The 19,438-nt window shown below is 39.4% G+C and overlaps 1 protein-coding gene across 3 annotated transcripts in view; it reads left to right on the top strand.

Moving 5' to 3' along the window:
- The first annotated feature begins 6 nt into the window (after positions 1-6).
- ICE1 (interactor of little elongation complex ELL subunit 1) overlaps positions 7-19,438 on the top strand; it is a 40,142-nt gene continuing 20,710 nt past the window's right edge. The window contains exons 1-12 of one of the 3 annotated variants that reach the window (XM_009638465.2): positions 7-55; positions 835-893; positions 2,418-2,452; positions 2,886-2,904; positions 3,705-3,816; positions 4,781-4,857; positions 11,358-11,395; positions 13,258-13,340; positions 13,610-13,649; positions 13,738-13,794; positions 15,479-15,568; positions 15,650-15,703. In XM_009638465.2, coding sequence (XP_009636760.1) covers positions 880-893; positions 2,418-2,452; positions 2,886-2,904; positions 3,705-3,816; positions 4,781-4,857; positions 11,358-11,395; positions 13,258-13,340; positions 13,610-13,649; positions 13,738-13,794; positions 15,479-15,568; positions 15,650-15,703 — 619 coding nt within the window. In that variant the 5' untranslated portion in view covers positions 7-55; positions 835-879. Of the gene's footprint in view, positions 56-834; positions 894-2,417; positions 2,453-2,885; positions 2,905-3,704; positions 3,817-4,778; positions 4,858-8,925; positions 9,057-11,357; positions 11,396-12,918; positions 13,341-13,609; positions 13,650-13,737; positions 13,795-15,478; positions 15,569-15,649; positions 15,704-19,438 lie in introns of those variants that run through there. The other 2 variants (XM_035893958.1, XM_035893959.1) reach the window with 2 other exon arrangements.

Genomic DNA, 19,438 nt, shown 5'->3' with positions numbered 1-19,438 from the left:
GGCCGGGACTGCAGCTGCCGCTGCGGCCTGCGCGAACTGTGGTGTTCTCCAGCAGGTAGCAACGGGCCGCCGTCCCTGTGGGACTGGAGCGCCTGGGACGGGGGTTTTGCTTAAGGATGCGGCCGTGGGGCTACGCCTGTATAGAGAACGTGGCAAACGGGGCCTGTAAAAGAAGGAGCAGTGTCGAGCTCTAGCCGGGCGAAATGCTCGTGTTTCTGCGGCGTGCCTAGCGGGTTCTGCTAGTGAATTTTTAGGCGTATCCTTTTGAGTTTGCGTCCGTGTAGTGGAAGGAGTGTCATCGTTCACCTCCTTTCTTCAGCGCTCTTAAGCGAGCGTGTAGTTCCATAGTATAACGCTTTGGGCAGTGTTTGTTTCCCCTTCAAATGAGGGGAAGGCCCTGCTGAGAGTTCGGAGGGCAGAGGAGGTCTTCGGTCACGCTTAGAATATTCTGAGTATGGGTTGTGAATCTGGGAAATCTGTAGCCTCAGATGAGCTAGGTGCCGTTTATTGGTAATATTCTGCTGAAGCTTAATTTGATTCTGAGAGAAAATTTATGGGGATATTGGTATACAATCTACTATAAAGACAAAGTTTAGAAGAGCTTTTGTAGTAAAGCCTCATCTAAGTATGCATGCTTTCTTGTGGAGTCTGCATTCTCTGTATGTATTTGTATGAATACTTTTTGTGAATTAGTAATTGTTGACTAAGCTGAAAAAAGAAGACGGATTGTTGTATTGTGCAGAACATTAGCAATCAGTTTAGGAGTTATTTATAGGGTATAGTACTGGGGTTTGGGGTGAAACTTCTTTACCAACTTAAGACTCTTCCTTACAGAATATAAATGAATATGTAGCTGTATTAATTGCACTGAAGCAAAAAATGATTGATGGAGAGTAAGTACAATTGCACAAGTGTGGGGTTTTTTATTATTTTGGTTTGATTTTTATTGCTCTTGAGTTCTTAAAGCAAATACATCTTGTGGAATGTAGATATTCATTAATGTACAAACGTAAATCCTCCTCAAAATGAAAGTCACTTCTTCACAAACATGTCCTAAATCTAGACTGTAAGACTTCTTTAATTTATGCCCTAAAACGTCTGTGTGTAATGGTAGTAAAGTGGGGCTATTTTGTGTAGCTATAATAGCTTATGTATTATTACAAATACTAGCAGAAGCAGCTCTTTGAAGAGATTTATTTCATTTTATCTACTGTGAAAAATATAGTATGAGAACTAAAAGTCAGACACAGGTGTATATGAACTTTTTCAACAGAATTTAGTCCAAGTATTAAGGTGTGAAATACTATTAGGATTAAATATCAGAATATGCAAAGTCAGTCAGAACAGTAAGATTCTAAAAATTTGCTTTCTCTCCTGTGATTGCTTCCGCTTCTTAATAACCATCAACATATGATTGTGTGGAATAATGTATTGAGGTATGTTATGTATACCTCCATACTATGGCCTAATATTCTTGCTGTCTCCCCTAATTTTAATGGTTTATTTCTCACGTACCCTTTCCCAGATATGTGTCAATCTGGCTTCAGTGAATCTAAATTCCAGTCCTGCATTCTGATTTCAAAATGTATTTGAGACCCCTTATTGTCTTAATTGGGACCTTTTTCTTCAAAGCTCTTTTGATCTGTCTCCATAGATTCCTTTTCCTACTTCCGAACTTTGTGGTGTTCTTCTCTCTGCCAGTGCATACGTTTCTTGCAGGAATTACCTCTAACTACTTGCAGCTTAGCCCCTTTCTTTTTTGCCTTACTTGATTACTCTTAACTGTTGCAAGAGAAAGTAATGCAGCACTCTCTGTATGGGAGGAACTGCCATGGTATTTCTCTTTCTTGTCCTTTCTTCTCTCCATTCTTAAAAACCATAACATTTGAGGAAAGGCGTGAATAGCTTTCCTTGGTCCTGTCCCGTGGACCACTGTACACCTTGGAACAGTGTAAGCGTTGCTCTCTTATGTCTGCTAGGAGAATAGTCGAAAGATTAAAGCCTTTTAGGGTCCTTTGAACTATTTTTCTCATGCTTATATGTTCTTTCATAGGAAAGCATCCTTTTAAGTTTGGGAATTAGGATATGATTTTGTGATTATATGTATATTTTTTGATTATATGTATTTTAAGTTCTTTACCTAAATAATGGTTTTGGTGGTTCTTTGTATGTTTGGGGTTTTTTTAAAGCTGCAAATAATTAATGGCTACAAATTCATGTATTTGACAGTTGGGGTTGTTTTTTCTATTTTAAAGCAGCCTGATTTGAGGTTTGAATGGCTTAAAGAAACAAAAATGTTATATTGATTACCATCAAAAAATGTAAACCAATCTTACTCTTTTTGTATCTATCTATAAAGCAAAAGGAAAGATATCTTAAGGCATGTGAAAATGAGTAATGTGGGTTTTTTCTTGCAGTCGTTTGCTGACAGAGTATCAACAGAAATGCACTGATATCCTTTACTTTTCTATTAGTGTTCTTACAGAATTAGTATATCAACATTTCTTATGAGAGGGCTTGAGGCTTTTTATTTAAGGTTTAAGTTAAGAGATGATGCCTCTAGTAAAGAACAGACTGGATAGGCTTTGTAAAGAAAATCGGGCTTTGGAATTAAAACTATCTGCTTAAGATCCGTCTTTGTCTAATATATGGCTTAATATGGGCTATTTGAAATCTGTGTTGCTGAGAATGCCTCAAGTTTTTTCATGTAACAGAAGAAGCTCTACTTATTCACTTCAAACGTATTGAAATGTTTCAATTAAACAGTTCTGCAAATCCTGTTTTTTCAGTGGAAGTTTTTATTAGATGTTTATTTCCAAGTGGTGATTGGATACTTAGGGACATTTGATAAGCTGTTTTTAATTTCTACCTTAACAAGAGATTACAGCTTCAATTTGCTGAACGGTAAGTTTGATTTAAACTGTCTACTAAAGATGTTGTGTTCTCTGTGTCTTGGACAGTTTTAGGAGTCTGACATAACAGCGACAGCCCTGGGTCTAGGCTGAGCTTTTAATATGCTACCACGTTTCCTAGGCCATAGTTAGCAAAGATGTCCTTCTACAATTGTCCTTCTACAATTGTCCTTCTACAATTGTCCTTCTACAATTGTCCTTCTACAATACCTGTGTGAAATTCTTTCCTGACCCTGTGTTACATCAGAGTCTAAAGCGACCAAGTGGAGATGTGAAGCTCATCTTTTGGTGGTGGTTAAATGTAAACATATTTGGGGCTGCCCTATTTGTATGAAGCATTTTGTCTTAGAGTTGTGGCTGTGTGCCCTTGGTTACTCTACTTGATTATAGAAGAAGAGGCAGCATATGATCTTTATGGACTCCATCCTGCCTGCTGAAAAATCCCACAGTTGGACTATGCTCTTATTTCATAGTGCTGCCTACGTGAGACATTCCTGGCACTTCAGCGTAGGCAGCTGAGCACTACTCCTGTGTGGCACATGCCATCTGCTTGTATCTAGCTTTAGGCTCAGTTTAATGGTTTTAAATCAGATCTTGAAGTGTCTTAGAATCTAAAATGTTGGATGGAAAAATGAGAACACTCAGACTCTAAAAAGCCTTTGGGTATCTCTCACAGCATATTTCCACAGGGGAGAGCAAAATACTCAGACATTTGCATGAAGAATCAGAACATTGAGTTTGAAAGCACCCATGGCTTTTGGCGACTTTTTTTAATTACACTTTCTGTTTCAGAGAGATCTCTGCTCTTCGTTGCCAAGTGGAGCAGATGCTACAGAAAATCCTGCCTCTGGAAAAGTGCCAGGAAGAATTGGGTTCTTTGAAAGCGGAGTTGGAAGAGAAAAAGGTATGCTTGTAAGGTTTAAGTAACTTGCACATTTTCTGTTGAAGGAAATTGATATATTTATTGCTCAACTGAACAAAGTGGGCTTTAATGAGCCTGGTTGTTATTTCCAGCACACTGGGACAGGCAGCTCTGGTTTTAGGTGCAATTAATTAAATGGCAGCAGGTTTCAGATAGGCAGAAAGTTCAGGATTTTGTAGTTCCTATGATTTTTGATCAGATCATGTGGGGTTTATTTCCTTATTTAGGAAGGAAGGTGGTACATTTAAATTCCTTTGGTTTTCTGTTCCGATTGTACTAGATTACTGAACTGTCTATGACTTGTACTACTAAAAAGGTGCAAAGAGGGTCTGTGCAGATTAGGATTTTGCATCTGTTACCATTTTGAACATATTCTTTTACATTATTAACTACTTGAGTTTATTCCTAATTTCTCTCCCGTCCCTTAGCTGAGATGTAGTCTACAGAAGAGAAGCCTTTGACTGTTCAAATCACCTAAATACATGTATTTTCTAGACATTAACTATTAGTTCTGCAAAAAATACCCCACCCTCTTTCTTGTAGTTTTTCATGCCAGTACAAGTTAGGATATTAGCATCTGTCTTCTCACTGTACCTAGGGGTTTTTTTTCTATGCTAGAATAATTTTTTAAATAATCTTCCCTTAGTGAGAATTAGTATCTGGCACTTTTTCAGTAGCAGATGGCACTTTTTCAGAAAAAGCAGGATTATGTATGGTGTATAGTAGTTGTACTCTTGACTTCAGCTTTGAGTTCCTTTACAGATAGGTGTTGGAGGCACATAATAAAAAAATATAGATATACATTTATTTCTGTGATTGATTGTTGTAACTTTTGCCTTTAAAGAAAAATGATGTGACTTTCGAACTTGCTTATTTTCTCATTGAATGTATTTTTTTGGCTATGCACTATTTTCATTAGAATTTTAATTGTGCTTTCCTTCTCCAGAGTTCTCTCAAGATTTATCGGGAGAGTCAACTGGAATATGTTAAAATTAAAGAAGAAATAGTGAACAGTGATGCTGTGTAAGTGATGCTTCTTTTTTTGCACAACCTTTCTTTCCCCCTCTTACTTTTCCAGAACTTGGTCTTGTACCTTAACTAGTTATTGTTTTCCTTTTTGCTGAAATTTTTATACTTATGGGTTCTTAGAACAGGGAGTTGATGGAAGAATGGTCTTAAATTTTGTAGCAAACACTCTGGAAGGTAGTATTAGTTTAATTATTATCCTGTCTTGAAGTGGCTTTTGGTGATGGTTTAGCAAAGATTTTTAAGAACAAGATGAGAATAGAGAAAAATCTGTAGTTTCTCCAGTTTTAAGTGGTTCTTAGTCTTGTCTTTTTGTTATTGCCATCCATTTCTGTTGTGCTGATAAGTCTCTGAGGCCAGTATATAAATGATACTGCCAAAGTGATCTGCACTTAAAGTCAGTCCTTAAAATAATTGTTTTTAAAGAAACAGCTCAGCAGGCCCTGAACCATCCACTGTGTTTGGAAATGGACAGGAGGGATTTGGCACCAAAAATGCAGAAGCCTTTTTTGCTGCCATAGTACAGAATATCATGAAGCTGTGCCTTGATAATTCCCAAAGTTTGTTCTTCCAGTAACCAGTCAGTCAAAGGCTTCCTTGCCTGGAGCATATGTGTGTGTTACCATGTCTTACAGCTCTTGATGGACTCTCTAATAGAGGCTTTTTAACCTCTAGCCTCTAAATGTATTGGGGAACTGTGGCTTCTCAGTATTGTATGGAAAGGTACTTACGCTCTCAAAAGAGAACCAGCTAATGTGCAGCTGGTTGTTGTGAGTTTGTAGCTGTGGTTATTTTTCTCCATGTGCATCACTTTGCATTTATGAACACCAATGATTGCTCTCTAGTTGCTTGGAATTCTAAGACCCTTCTACTGTTCTTTGTAGTCAGCTTTTATTTCTGATGTGGTCTAGCACACATTCCAGTGGACTCCCACTGGTGATTCCTTCCTTCCTTCCTTGTAAACTGGCTATCGTTTTTAACTTTGGTATTCCTAAGCTTTTTTGGTGTTACCAGCAGGTCAAGGGAGGTGATCGTTCTCTTCTACTCAGCACTGGTGAGGCCTCGCCTGGAGGACTGTGTCCAGTTCTGGGCTCCTCTGTACAAGAAAGATATGGACATACTGGAGAGAGTCCAATGAAGGGCCACAGAGATGATCAAGGGACTGAAGCATATCTCAGATGAGATACCCTTGTATCTTTGCATGGCTTGTGAAACATACGGTAGTCACAAGCACAGCAGCAAGCCACTATCATCCAAAAGATTGTACAAGCAGACTAGCATTGTTGTCACTTGCTGTTGTGAATTCTTCTGCCAGACTGTGCTTGTTTCACATATAGGTACACTATGTTCTGTGAGCTTAAGGGAATCTTTAGTACATAATCCTAAGAGCAGCGGAGAGCAGCTACCCCATTGCTAACTGCATCTAATGTGCTGTGTCAATATAGATATATTGCCTATCTCCTATCTGTCACTAATGTCTTCAGCCTGTAGGTCCCTGGCTCCTCCTTCTTGGTCAGCCTTGCCTTGATCCCTGGGAAGGTGATGGAGCAGCTCATCCTGGAACCCACTTCCAGGCACATGAAGGACAAGAAACTCCTTGGCAGCAGTCAGCATGGCTTCACCAAGGGGAAGTCATGCTTGACCGACTTCGTAAACTTCTGTGATTAGCTGATGTGCTTGGTAGATGAGGGGAGAGCAGTAGTTAGTGTCTGCCAGGCCTTCAGTAAAGCCTTTGACACTGCCTCCCATAAGAGCCTCATAACCCCTCAAGCTGTTGCTGTAGGGGCTTGATGAGCAGACAGCGAGGTGGATTGAAAACTGGATGAATGGCTGGGCCCTCAGGGCGGTCATGAGCAGTGCAAAGTCTAGTTGGAGGCCAGTAACTAGCAGTGTACCTGGGGGGAGAGGAGGACAGCTACAAACTGGGTGCAGTCCTGTTTAATATCTTTGTTAGTGATTTGCACGATGGGACAGAGTGTACCCTCAGCAAGTTTGCCAATGACACAAAGTTGGGAGGAGCAGCTGATAGGGAAGAGGGGTGTGCTGCCATCCAGTGCAAGCTTAACAGGCTGGAGAAATAGGCTGACAGAAACCTTGGGAAGTTCAGCAAGGAAAAGTGCAAAGTCCTGCACCTTATGAAGAACAACCCCACACACCAGTATATGCTGGGGGCTACCCGGATGGAAAGCAGCATGGCAGGAAAGGACCTGGGGGTCCTGGTGGACACCAAGTTGAACATGAGCCAGCAATGCGCCCATGCAACAAAGGTGGCTACTGTTATCCTGGGCTGCATTAGGCAAAGCATTGCCAGCAGGCTGAGGGAGGTGATCCTTCCCCTCTACTTGGTACTGGTGAGACATCCCCTGGAGTACTGTGCCCAGTTCTGGGCTCCCCAGTATGAGAGACATGGACATACTGGAGAGAGTCCAGTGAAGGACCACAAAGATGATTAAGGGACTTGGAGCATCTCTCCATTGAGGAAAGGCTGAGAGAGCTGGGACTGCTCAGTCTGGAGAAGAGAAGGCTTGGGAGTGGTATTATCAATGTCTGAAGGGAGGGCATCAAGAAGAGGGAGCTACTCTTTTCCACAGTGCCCAAGACAAGAGGCAATGGGCACAAATGGAATCACAGAGGGTTCTTTTGAACACCAGAAAACACTTTTTACTGTGAGGATGACTGCATATTGGCACAGGTTGCCCTGGGAGGTTGTGGCCTCTCCATTCAGCAGCCATCTGGACATGGTCCTGGGCAACTGGCAGTAGGTCACGTGAGTTCAATAATTTGAGAGCTGAGTTTTTCCTCAGAAGCAGAATTCTAGTGAATTGTTCATAAAATGAATGTTAATCTAAGTTATTTTACAGTAACTGTAGGTCAAAAATTATCGCTGATGTCCTTTGGTCCAGTCTGCCATTCAGAGCCAGCATCAAAGTTAGGTTACTCAGTTAAGTTTTGAATATTTACAAGGATGGCAATTCCCCAATTTTGAGCTTATAACAAGTATGATTAAGTTGAGACCAATACGCATGTCCACCATGAAGGAGGTTTTAGGTATGAATTCACTCCTACAGACAAGCCTTGAAAGAAGTACTCAAAACGTTAGACTGTTCCAGAAGTAAGGTTGCTCATTTATATTAAAAGACTACATTCTCTCTAAGGATGAAATAAATATGACAGACACAGTTGTATTTCTATTTTTCAGCTTTTGAGTATTAGAAATATAACCATGTTAGGGTTTTTGTAGTTTGGGTAGATTATAATACTGTATGTATTCTGCTTCTGAATGCAATTTCTGTTAGCATAGTTTTCTGTCATCTGAAGTTGTGCATGTATCCTAAAGAACAGATAGGAGCTTGAGTTGTAGATGATGCATTTGGACAGAATGCTACACAAACCTTGCTTTTTGTGAATTACTAGATTTGACATCTACCTATTTTCTTTCTTAATGTAATTGCATGTGTTGATGAAATTAGTTTGCTTACTACTGCACCTGTAAAAATAACCATTTTGTCTGTAAATACCAATGCAGTGATAACTGTTGGTGTTTAGTGGCTGTCTGGCTATTCAGATTCTTAGTTGTTTGTATTACAGAATTTCTGTCTTGAGTTTGAAGGGACCTATAATGATCATAGGGTCCAACTCCCTGCTCCTTGCAGGACTACCTAAAACTAAGCCATATGACTAAGAGCATCGTTCAGATGCTCCTTGAACTCTGACCGGCTTGGTGCCCCACTTCCCTGGGGAGCCTCTTCCAGTGACCAACCACCCTCTCAGTGAAAAACCTTTTGCTAATGTCCAATCTGAACTTGCCCTGCTGCAGCTTCATTCCATTTCTTCGTGTCCTGTCACTGATCATGAGAGAGAGAAGATCAGCACCTCCATCTCCACTGCCCCTCTAGAGGAAGTTGTTGACCGTAACAAGGTCACTCCTCAGCCCTCTCTTCTTTGAGCTGAACAAACCGGGTGACCTCAGCTGCCCCTCATAAGTCTTGCCCTTGAGACCTTTCACCATCTTGGTCGCCTTCCTCTGGGCACACTGTAATAGTTTCATGTCCTTCTTACATTGAGGCGCCCAAAACTGCAGACAGTACTCAAGTTGGTGCCGCACCAGTGCAGAGTGGGACAAGCATCTCCGTTGACTGGCTACGCATGGGGTGTTTGATCCACACCAGGACACAGTTGTCCCTTTTGGCTGTCAGGTAACACTGTTGACTCATATTCAGCTTGCCATCAACCCAAACCCCCAGATCTCTTTCCAAAGCGCTGTTCTCCAGCCTCTCATCCCCTAATTTGTATGCATAACCAGGATTACCCCATCCCAGGTGGAGAATCTGGCACATACTCCTGTTAAATTTCATATGGTTGGTGATTGTCCAGTTCTGTAGTCTATCCAGATCTGTCTGTAAGAGCTTTCTGCTCTTGAGGGAGTCTACAGCTGCTCCTAGTTTAGTATCATCAGCAAACTTACTTAATATACATTTGATTCCTGTGTCCAGATTATTTATAAAAACATTAAAGAGCACTGGGCCTAAAATTGAACCCTGGGGAACCCCACTGGTGACTGGCTTCCAGCCTGATGTAACCCCATTTGATATAACTCTTTGAGCCTGACCCCTCAGCCAATTGCTTATCCAACGTATTTGGGACTTGTCTAGCTGTGATCTGGATATTTTGTCCAGTAGGATACTGTGAGAGACAGTAGCAAGAGCTTTGCTAAAGTCCAAAAAACCACCACATCTACTGGCTTCCCTTAGTCAACTAAATGGGTGACCTTATTGTAAAAGGAAATACAGTTTAACAGGACTTTCCCTGTGTGAACCTGTGCTGGCTGTGTTGTCTCTCAAGTGTTTTTCAATAACTCCCAGAATAACCTTCTCCATAATTTCATCTGACAAGCATGTAATTACCAGGGTCTTCCTTCTTGCCCTTCTTGAAAATTGGGACAACATTTTCCAGCTTGCTTAGGAGCTCTTCAGACTCCCAAGAGCATTGAAAAATAATGGAGAGAGGTCCTGCAATGGCATTAGCCAACTCTTTTAGTACCCTGGGATGAATCCCATCAGGCCCCACACACTTACATGCAGCCAGCTGGAGCAGCAAGTCGAACAAATTCAGAGTTGGCTGGCCCATCATTGGTGTTAAAGACAGAGGCGAAGAAGGTATTAAATGTCTGCTTTGTCTGCGTCCCTATTAGTGAGGTGACTGACCTCATCAAGTAATGGACCAATGTTATCTCTGTTTTGCTATTAACATATTTTAAAAAGTCCTTTTTGTTGTCCTTCATCATGCTGGATAGCTTGAACTCTAATCAAGCTTTGGCTGCACAGATCTTCTCACTACAATGGCGAACAGCATCTACGTAGTCCTCCCATGTTGCCTGTCCTTGCTTCCAACGTCCATATGTTGTAGATGCAGTACTTCTGTGTATTGGTCAGAAGATAACCTACAGAGAAACAGAAGTTCGTTACCTGATATTTTTTAAGGCCACTACCGCCGAGTTACGTATGAACCTGTTCAGGCTGAGAAGGCCCAAGAGCATCAATCTATTACTTTATAGTGTAAATGCTATTACTACTGAATGTGCCAAAGATGGTCAATCATCCTTTTTCTGAGTGGATTTTCAAATGTATTCCAGTTAATGTCTGAAGTGATGGTTAAAGCTTGCACATCCAGAAAGGCTTAGGCTGTAAATTTCAGTCCATTATGCACGTTTTAATATGGGGAATGGATGAACTGTGTTGTTCTTCATGGAAGTGGTTAGTGAGCATTGGTGGCTTGTGTTTGTCACGGCAGAGTCCTCTACTTATCACAAGAGTTTTAAAAGTGTTTTTGTGATACTGGGATTTAACAGAAAGAAATAATAGAAGTGTTTTCTTTTTTTTTTTTTTATTTTCCAGTTCTGTGTATATATAAAGTTATATATATATATATTATATATAAAGTTCTGTGTACATATAAAGTGGGGTTGGAAATGCTGCAGTCAAAATTGTTCAGGATGTATATGGTTTTTTTGTTTTGGTTTGGCTTTAGTAAACACATGGATTTTATGAACAAAAAGCTGTGGGCCATAAGTGATCCTGAAGACTATTCCTGATTATCTTATTGCTTAGGTCTTATTGATTGTAAACAAGGCTTAATTGTTCTTAAGGAGTAAAACTAACCTATCTGCATTACATCATAGAAATGCAAAAATCAGAAGCCAGTTTTTTTGGATTGTGTTTGTAACTTCAAGTTATAGCTGAAGGTATGTTTATGTACCTGGATTAGTGAACTGACTCTCTTAGGAGGAAACTCGACCTCTGTAACAGATACAGCTGTTTGTGTGAGAATGTCAACAACATGCCACTGATTTAAGTTTTCAACTTCAGGGACACATTGGTCTCACAGGTCCTGGGTCTAGGAAGGGTGTTTTCTCGGAAATGGCTACATACTTTTTTTCTGGCTTTTCATGCAATATAATTCTATACAAAAATGATGTATTAATGCCTTCTTTTTAACAGGAGAAAGAAACTAGAAACAAAAGTGAAGAAACTTGAAGGTAACTTTCTACGTTGTGTTACTGTGCTGTTGTTCTACTCCATCTCTTGATTATTTTATTATCCAAAGAGGTAATTGAAACTTTCTAACTCTGAGGCCCCAAGGAACAAGACAGGGCAGTACTATGTGTGGTGCTTAGTCTCTGAATTACATCAGCCCTCCTGCAAAATGTTTTCTGTTGAGTATCTTAGGCACATGGCATAAATGAAGTTGGAAGGGAACTTCTGGTCATGAAGACCTCAAAGGATGGAGTCTGCCCAGCCTGTCCAGGCAACCTGATTCACTGCATGACTGTCTTTGTGGTGAAAAAGCTTTTCCTTAGAGCCATTTGGAAACTCTCTTGTTTCATCTTATGCCTGATGTCTCTTGTCCTCCCACCGCACACCACTGAACAGCCTCCTTCTATCTTCTTGAGACCTCCTTGTAGGTACAGGAAAGCTGCTCTTGGATCCCTTCTAAGTTTTTTTTTGGTGGTGGTTTTTTTCCCCTCTCAAGCTAATTAACTAGCCTGTTTTCATAGGGCATGTGCTCTAGAGTTCTAATATTTTGGCAGGATTCTTCTAGTCATGCTTATGATCATGTTTAAGTAAATAGTGATCCTGACACATGTTGTATGATTTTTAAATATTCTGGCAATTGGGTTTTGTTTGTTTGGTTTTTTTTTAAGTAGAGATAAAGCACTTGCCTCATGGCACTGTGTATTTCTTGTTTTGCTAGTTGAGGGTGGATATGCATAAAGCATGCTGGTGCTTAACTTGCTGTACTGTTAGTTGGCAAGACAAATATTTTGATTCATGGCACACTTACAGCTGTGCTTACCACAGTTTAAAGTACAGTCAACTGAGTGACTTGTATCTTAGAGTTAGAACCCCCCCAAATCCTACTGTAAAGTACAAGTAGATGGTGTTTATTTTGATGAGCATTTTGGAGTTCCATTATTTGGCAGCAAGGTTTTTATACCCTTTTGCCCCCCCGAAAACTCACATTCTAGCAGAGCTAGAACAAAATACTGTGAGATAGTCACTCAAATTGGACCTAATGCAAACTAGTTTATCTGTTTTGTTCTTTTCTGTGTTCATTAAATATCCCGGACACCATATTTTAGCCTGGTATCTTTTGTCAATATGAAATTTTCTCGTGATTGTTTTTTGTAAACTTACCTTAGCTGCCTTTTTAATGTTCTTTGTTTTGTTATGTTCTCTTCTGTGACCTGATCTGACCAGCAGGCAAGATCCATCTTTTCTTCTGCTGTCCATGTATAAGTCACCAAGCTGATCTCTCAGGAATTCTCTCCAGTATCTCTCTTGCTTTAGAGTTTCCCTAGGAACTTCACATTAAATCCTCACTTACCTGCCCTGTACTTTTTGTTCCCACCATCAGCACTCTTCCCAGGTGACTCTTAGACACTAAAAGATAAGGTACTCTTCTCTGTTTGTTAGTCTTGAGTGCTGTCCGCATCTTTCTAATGGAGTTGGCTATGGTGTTTTCATCAGCGCCTGTCTTTTAAATAAGTGAGTAAGACACGTGACAAAAACATTTTACCTCATTCTTAATTTTATTCCCTTTTTTCCCTTTATGTATATTGTTCCACAGTGTGGTATCATTACACTCTTCCTTCTTGTCTGTAAGTGAGAAAAGAAGTAGTTCAGAAAAGGTAGTTCAGAATAATAATAAGTAGTGGAAGACGATATATTTCTATGTATGAGTTGTTGTCTTAGTGAGCCAAAATATAACTTCCATGGATTTGTATTTCACACTGTCTTTTTTTTTCTGGTAACTTGATTTGCAATCTGGTGGCCAATACTACTTAAATTGTCTCTTCCATTGTAGCTTCTAACTTGAATTTTCTTCTCTTTCTTGAAGAGGCTGCAACAAAGCATACACAGGACTTCAGACAACTGAAAACTGAAAAGAAAAGGCTTGAAAAGGAGCTAAAGAAGGCACAAGTAAGACTTCCCTGGTCTTTTGGATGAAGCTTCTTTTAGTATTTATGGAGGGGAAAAAGGAAGCTACTAGTAACAGAGATACTGAAATAGTAAAATTACATTTGTTGGAGATACTAAGTAACTAAACATAGCAATTCACCTTAACAGATAGAAATTTTCCAACTGAAATATGACCTTTGAAATGTTGATTTAGATTTCATGCTAATTAAGAGTAGATGCTCTACAAACTATGTATTGTGTGAAAAATTCATATTATTTAATGTCAACAGGGAAAACTTGATGGCGTACTTAAAGAGAAGTGCAGAAAAGGTAAGTCTTCACCATTGATTGCCGTCAGATTTATGTGTGGTATTGTTCCATTTGAAATTTCCTTTCTCACCTCTCCTCTTTTTGATAGTTAAGCATGTGGAGACCCAGAGTTCAAGTGGAGATCTTAAAACAGGTATAGACAAAGGTAAGATTTTTTGCAAGACTCTTCTCTGTGCAGAACCAACTGTTATGAATTTATTGCAACTCTTCTGGAGTTGCGTTTTTGGAAACAGAGGATACCGACAAGGAATGCTGTAAGCGCAGATGTGGTTGATAAAATATGTTACACTGATGAAGGACTAATATAATAGATGGCTATTTTCAGTTTTGCAGTAAGGAAAATACTTGATTCATTAAAATGACTGGTCCACCCGTGCAAGTGTGAAGTCAGTTGATGGGCAATTACAAAACAGAATGCAAACACTGAGAAAAATACAAACAATCCGTTGTCTTTGAAGCTTATGAAATCATAAAGCATATAAAGCAAAAGACACAAGATAGGAATGTAATCTGCTACAATATCTATGTGAGGCTCTGTCAATCAAGTGGAAATCCAGGACGTATAGTTGTTTCTTATCCTATTGACTTTTTTTCCCCAGTGATCTGAAATACCTGCTACGAATTATCTGAATCTAACTGTGTAATGGAGCAAACTCCTAAATTTCCTCTAAAGTATTAAGGTCAAACTTTAAGCAAATTTGGTTTTGCATTTTTGCTGTATTTTAAAATACTGGTATTGCTTTTGAATTGTTTAGAAATTCTGAAGGCAATTTTCAGGCAAAAGAACTTCCCTGTTCTATATCTTGCTTTGCAATATTTCCATATAAAGTTTGTTGCCAAACTTAAACTTTCTGAATAGGGCAGACCTTGTCAGTTCTTGTGTGTCTTGGCATATTTTTACTGTCTTGTGGATTGTACTAATTTGGTACCCAATTTCATCCTTTAAATTAATGGCAAAATGGGAAAATTAACATCTGTGCTCTAATTTGAGCTTCAAATAGCAGCAAGGCTTTATTACTGATGAGAAATTGCTATTGTTAATAGCCGTTATGCAAAATTTGGCAGGTTTTCCTCTTATGTGCTGAGTTCTTTTAAATGTATTTCTTCATAAAATAGTAGCAGTTTGCTGTGGTCTTCGGCTTACAGAATTGGCATAAACCCAATAGTCTCAGTTCCTCATTGTTGGATCTGATGATAGTTCTGGCATAAGTAGGTGGGGTGCTTGTGTATTTTGTTGAGTTTTTGGTCTGTTTCTCCCTTTCCACCTGCCCTTCTGGTTCTGGAACTAGGTTTTTTGGCATCACCTGGCAATGGTGCTGTTTGGACTCCAGACAATGTCTTCTAATGTTGTGGCCTGATAATTAATTCAGATACATTTAATGTGCTGTTACTCCATGGTAAGACTAAGATGAGTTATTACTGAGTGGGCATAAAGAAAGAATGTGATACTTTCTTCCTAAAAGATTTCCTCACCCATTTATGTTCATGTCACCTGAGTTGTTTAATTTCACTAATGCTACATTCAAATCTGCTTTTACGTTTTACTCTGGGGGTTGCTACAACTTCTTGCCACCCTCACTATAGAAAGGAAAAGCTAAAGCATTCTGCAGCTGTTCCTTCAGTCTGCTGTGTGGCTAGATGCCTCAATGGCATCTAGCATTTCTCTCTCTCTGAAGCTAAAATGCCCCTATGTCCCTTGTCTTAATTTTTGGTTTGGGTATTTTGTTGTAGGCATGTCTGTGTTCTGAGTAAAAATAAACAAACGTAAACGCTTAGCTCTCTGAGCGATTGAGGTTTTCCTCAGTTTATAAAAATATTTATTTTAACAGAAAAAATAAAGCTCTTGCTAGAAGAACTCTGGATGTGCATTGACAGTGCAACAGGAAAAAGAGAGAATCAGGAAAATGATCCTGTCTTGGGTGAGATGGCATGCAAAGTCTTGACATTTTCTTGAAGCTGTCTCTGTCTGACCAAAAATAAATGTTGGTATGTTTTTTCAGCTTGTGGTCAGGATAAGGCATGGCCTGAAAAAAGACGACTGACTGTTACAGAAGGTAGGTTCTGGGAAATGTGAATTTATTAATATGAAGTGCATTAATTTAGTCTTACTGGGATGTCATCAGGTTGGGTACTGTTTATATAACACTTTTTTGACAGACTTAAATACTTTCCTTGGTGATTGCCTGGCCAAGTACATGTGTGATTAGATTATTAGAAAATAATTGCAACTACTAATTTGAACAGCCAAGTAAACTGGAATGCTCTTCTAGATAAAAGCTGTTGTAATCTGCTGTTGCAATTGAGAAATCAAATTCTTCTACTATCAGCTGCTTTGACTATTTCTTAGTTAAAACTCACCTCTCCTGTTTATACCTTAAATATCATTACAAACTCCGCAGTATATAATATGAATTACTGGATGCAAGCACTCTTTCTAGTCTGAAACAAGCACCTGGTAACATAGTTGGACTGTAAAATTTAAGAAGCTGTTACCACCTTTTTTTTCATTCATACCTGCCTCAATAATAATAGATAACAGTGCATTAATTTTCATATTCATGACACAGGGAAACAAAATGCATAATTGGTGATAGCTTTAATTTTGTAACGTGATATTCAGTGTAATAATAAAAAATAATTTGAGTAGTTATCCACATGCACATTCACAGCAAACTTGAACTGCTTTAACTTCACATAACAGATGTAATTTTCCTTCTGCCTTCAGGAGTAATAGGTGCCTTGAAACTGCATTAGTATTTCTGTAGTTGTCTCTCTAGAGTGTGCTTATTAATCTTCCATTTTTATTTTATTTTTTCTTCTACTTGTTTTTCTGTAACTCGGGCTGTAGAGGTGCTGTCTGGGATAAGGGCAGTGCCTTATAAAGAGCTTTGAAGGTGAACTGTTCTCCTGTGTCCCCACCCTGTTAAGTCTCAAAATTTGCTACCAGTGTAGATCCCAATGAATCTAGTTTGATTGTGTTCCAGTGGAATCCACTTAAGAGGTGCCAAAATACAAGGACTGGCTCATAAGCCAGTTTATCAACCTCACTCCCACCAGTTTAATGCAGCAGATCTGTAGCTTCAGCTCCAAAACTGAGCTAGACAGTTGTCCCCTGAGATTCTGAATTTGATTTCTTGATCAAGGGTGAATCAAATGACAAGAATAATCACAAGAAACTGAAGAGTTTGAAATATGGGTGATTTCAGAGGTATCGGGTTCTACTGTCATCCCCTTCCCATCCACCACAAGGGGAGCTTTAGATTCCAGGAGTCCTGTCCCATCTTTCCCATACACATTGTCTCAAGGAAACTATAGTATTTTCACAAAAGGAAGCAACTGTCCGTGTCAGTCCCTCTTTTGCTTTTGTTGGACTAGCTAGATAACATAGAAATACACCTTACTTTCTGTTGTTTTGGGTTTGGTTTTTTCTGTCTTTGAGCCTAGGACAGCCATCTTGTTCTGCCTCTCATGAAAGTGGCCATTATCCTCAGTTCATAATAGCAAAATGCTTATGTTTACAGATGCAACCTTCTAGCAAAAAGGAAAAGGATCTTAATGACTTTGCCCTAATTTCTTATTCCATATTATAATGGTTTCATCTTAGCAAACCAGCTTGATGGTAGTATTGCTGATGCTTCTTTTGAATGTCAGTTCATCTGTCTGCCTGGATCTAGCCTTTGAGAAAGATACCTCTTTGGCTGATTTCTTAGTACACTCAAGTGTGCTGTAAGGCATCCAAAGCTTTGCAAGGCTTTTGCCTTCTCTGTTCCACCAAGTTTGGTATCACTTTGAATGGCTTTCTTGAAGAACGTGTGCTGTATGAAAACTGGAAGACTTATCAGACCTTTCATTCATACTTTTTCCAAGAAACGTGCCATTGTGAAAGCCTCATAGGACAATGAGGTTTTGCCAAACTTAATTTACAAGCATTTTTGCTTGGTCTTGGTAGTATTGTGACATATCTGCCAGTAATAAAGTTGACTATACCTGCAGTTGACCATCAGACCAAAAACCTTAGACCATAATCTAAGGTTAGATTAGAATCTTAGAATCTACTGAAGACCTTGCTGGTTTTTTAGACTTCAGAAAACTGTTTCCCTTGTAATTTGAGCATAAAGTCACTTATATTGTGAATGGGCATGTGAAGAAGCATTTGAAGAATCTTGCAGCCTGATGCTAAAGATTTTGGTAATTTGGATTCTCCAACATGCACTGTTTGTATGCAGGCTTATGGTGAAAGGAGATGAGGGGAGATGGGAGGACCACATCTGGGCAGAGCTGAGCCTCTTCAAGTAGTATGTATAACAGGGTTCTGAGCTAAATCTGGCCTACTACAGAGCTATACCCATCTTGTCTGGTCTTCCTTTTTGTTTGGGGATCCAGGATAGGGGAGAAGCTGTATACAAATGTTAAGAGCAGGGATGGAAAGGAGCACCTTGGTTGGAGGTACCTTGGTGTCTGCTTTAATACCAAATAAAACGAGATACAAGACAGTGGCATTACATGTAAATTGCAAAGATAACACTGAATCCCTAAGGACCTGTGTATGTTTTATGGTCCTGAGATAAAAGTCCATAGGATGTGAGTGCTTTAAGAAGAAACCCCTTTTCTGTCTTTAAGACCATATGAAAATTTCTCAAGATAACATCTTTTTAGATAGTGTAGCATGGCACATTTGGTTTCAGGTATGCAGTGTTCACCCTAATTATTTCTTTCATATGATGGCATGTGTGGATTTGCTGTCTCAAAAAAACAGAATACTGTCTGTAGCTCTGAGGAATAGCTAGTGTATAAAACATCCTGAAATTCACATAATTGGAAACAGGTTGAAAAATTGAGGGTTGTTGGCAGGGCATTAGAAACTTTCTGTGGAGGGATTTTTCCTCAGAGAAATATTGCAGTTTGTCTTTGTGTGTGCAATTGCTACTGCCAGGCATTTACAGTGACTGTGCTGATAATGATGAGGTTTTGCTGTAAACCAGAAGAGATTCTATGGCTAGATTAATTATTTTGAGAAAATATCCAGCATCGTAATCTGATCCTTCTTTTTGAGAGAAAAAAAACCAAGGCTTGTTTCAGAAAGTTGCTTTGTTTAGGGTGCGGAGAGAAGAGGACATTGTTCTGCAACAGTGAATTGCCCTGCTCCTGATGGAGCAAAGATTTGAGTTGTAAAATTCAATTTTGGTACCTAGGCAACCAGTGTTAGCATTGGATTGCTTATTTCATCTCTGCTCTCCTTTCTCCATTCTTCATCAAGGAAGTATTTCACAGTACTGTGTGGTAGATTTTGATCGTGTTTTCAGATCAGAGTAATCTTAATCTTCTCAGAAGTGGGAGCAGGCAGCAGTGTAAGGGTTTGAAGCTATGCGGACTAGATTCCATGATGTAGATTTGAGGACAAAACTTAATCATTTCGGTAAGTGACATAATGAAAAGAGTGTAATCCCCTGGATAAAGTAAAATTTGTCTGTGAAATACAATCTTTGAGAGGTTCCTTCCAGTGAGAAAGGCTCGATATCAGTAGGGCTTTTCCCGGACCTAAAGTTCAGGCCAAGGTGCCAGAGCGTTGACTGTTTCCTATAGAGAAGTTTACTATATCCTGAACCTTTCAAAGTTGCAACGTTCAAAAAATTGCTATGACAACTCATCCTACAGATACAGGGGTAACCATGAGAAAAGCATATAATTCATAAATAAATTCAAACAAAGTTATCAGGGAATGGATTGGAAAGGGATGAGGAGAAAAGGATGGAGAATCTCTTGGTTATTCAGAAATTGTATCTCAGAGG

Source organism: Egretta garzetta, unplaced genomic scaffold (assembly GCF_000687185.1).
Source record: "Egretta garzetta isolate BGI_Z169 unplaced genomic scaffold, ASM68718v1 scaffold155, whole genome shotgun sequence".
Taxonomy (NCBI): Eukaryota; Metazoa; Chordata; class Aves; order Pelecaniformes; family Ardeidae; genus Egretta; species Egretta garzetta.
This window is presented reverse-complemented; position numbering and strand designations above follow the sequence as displayed.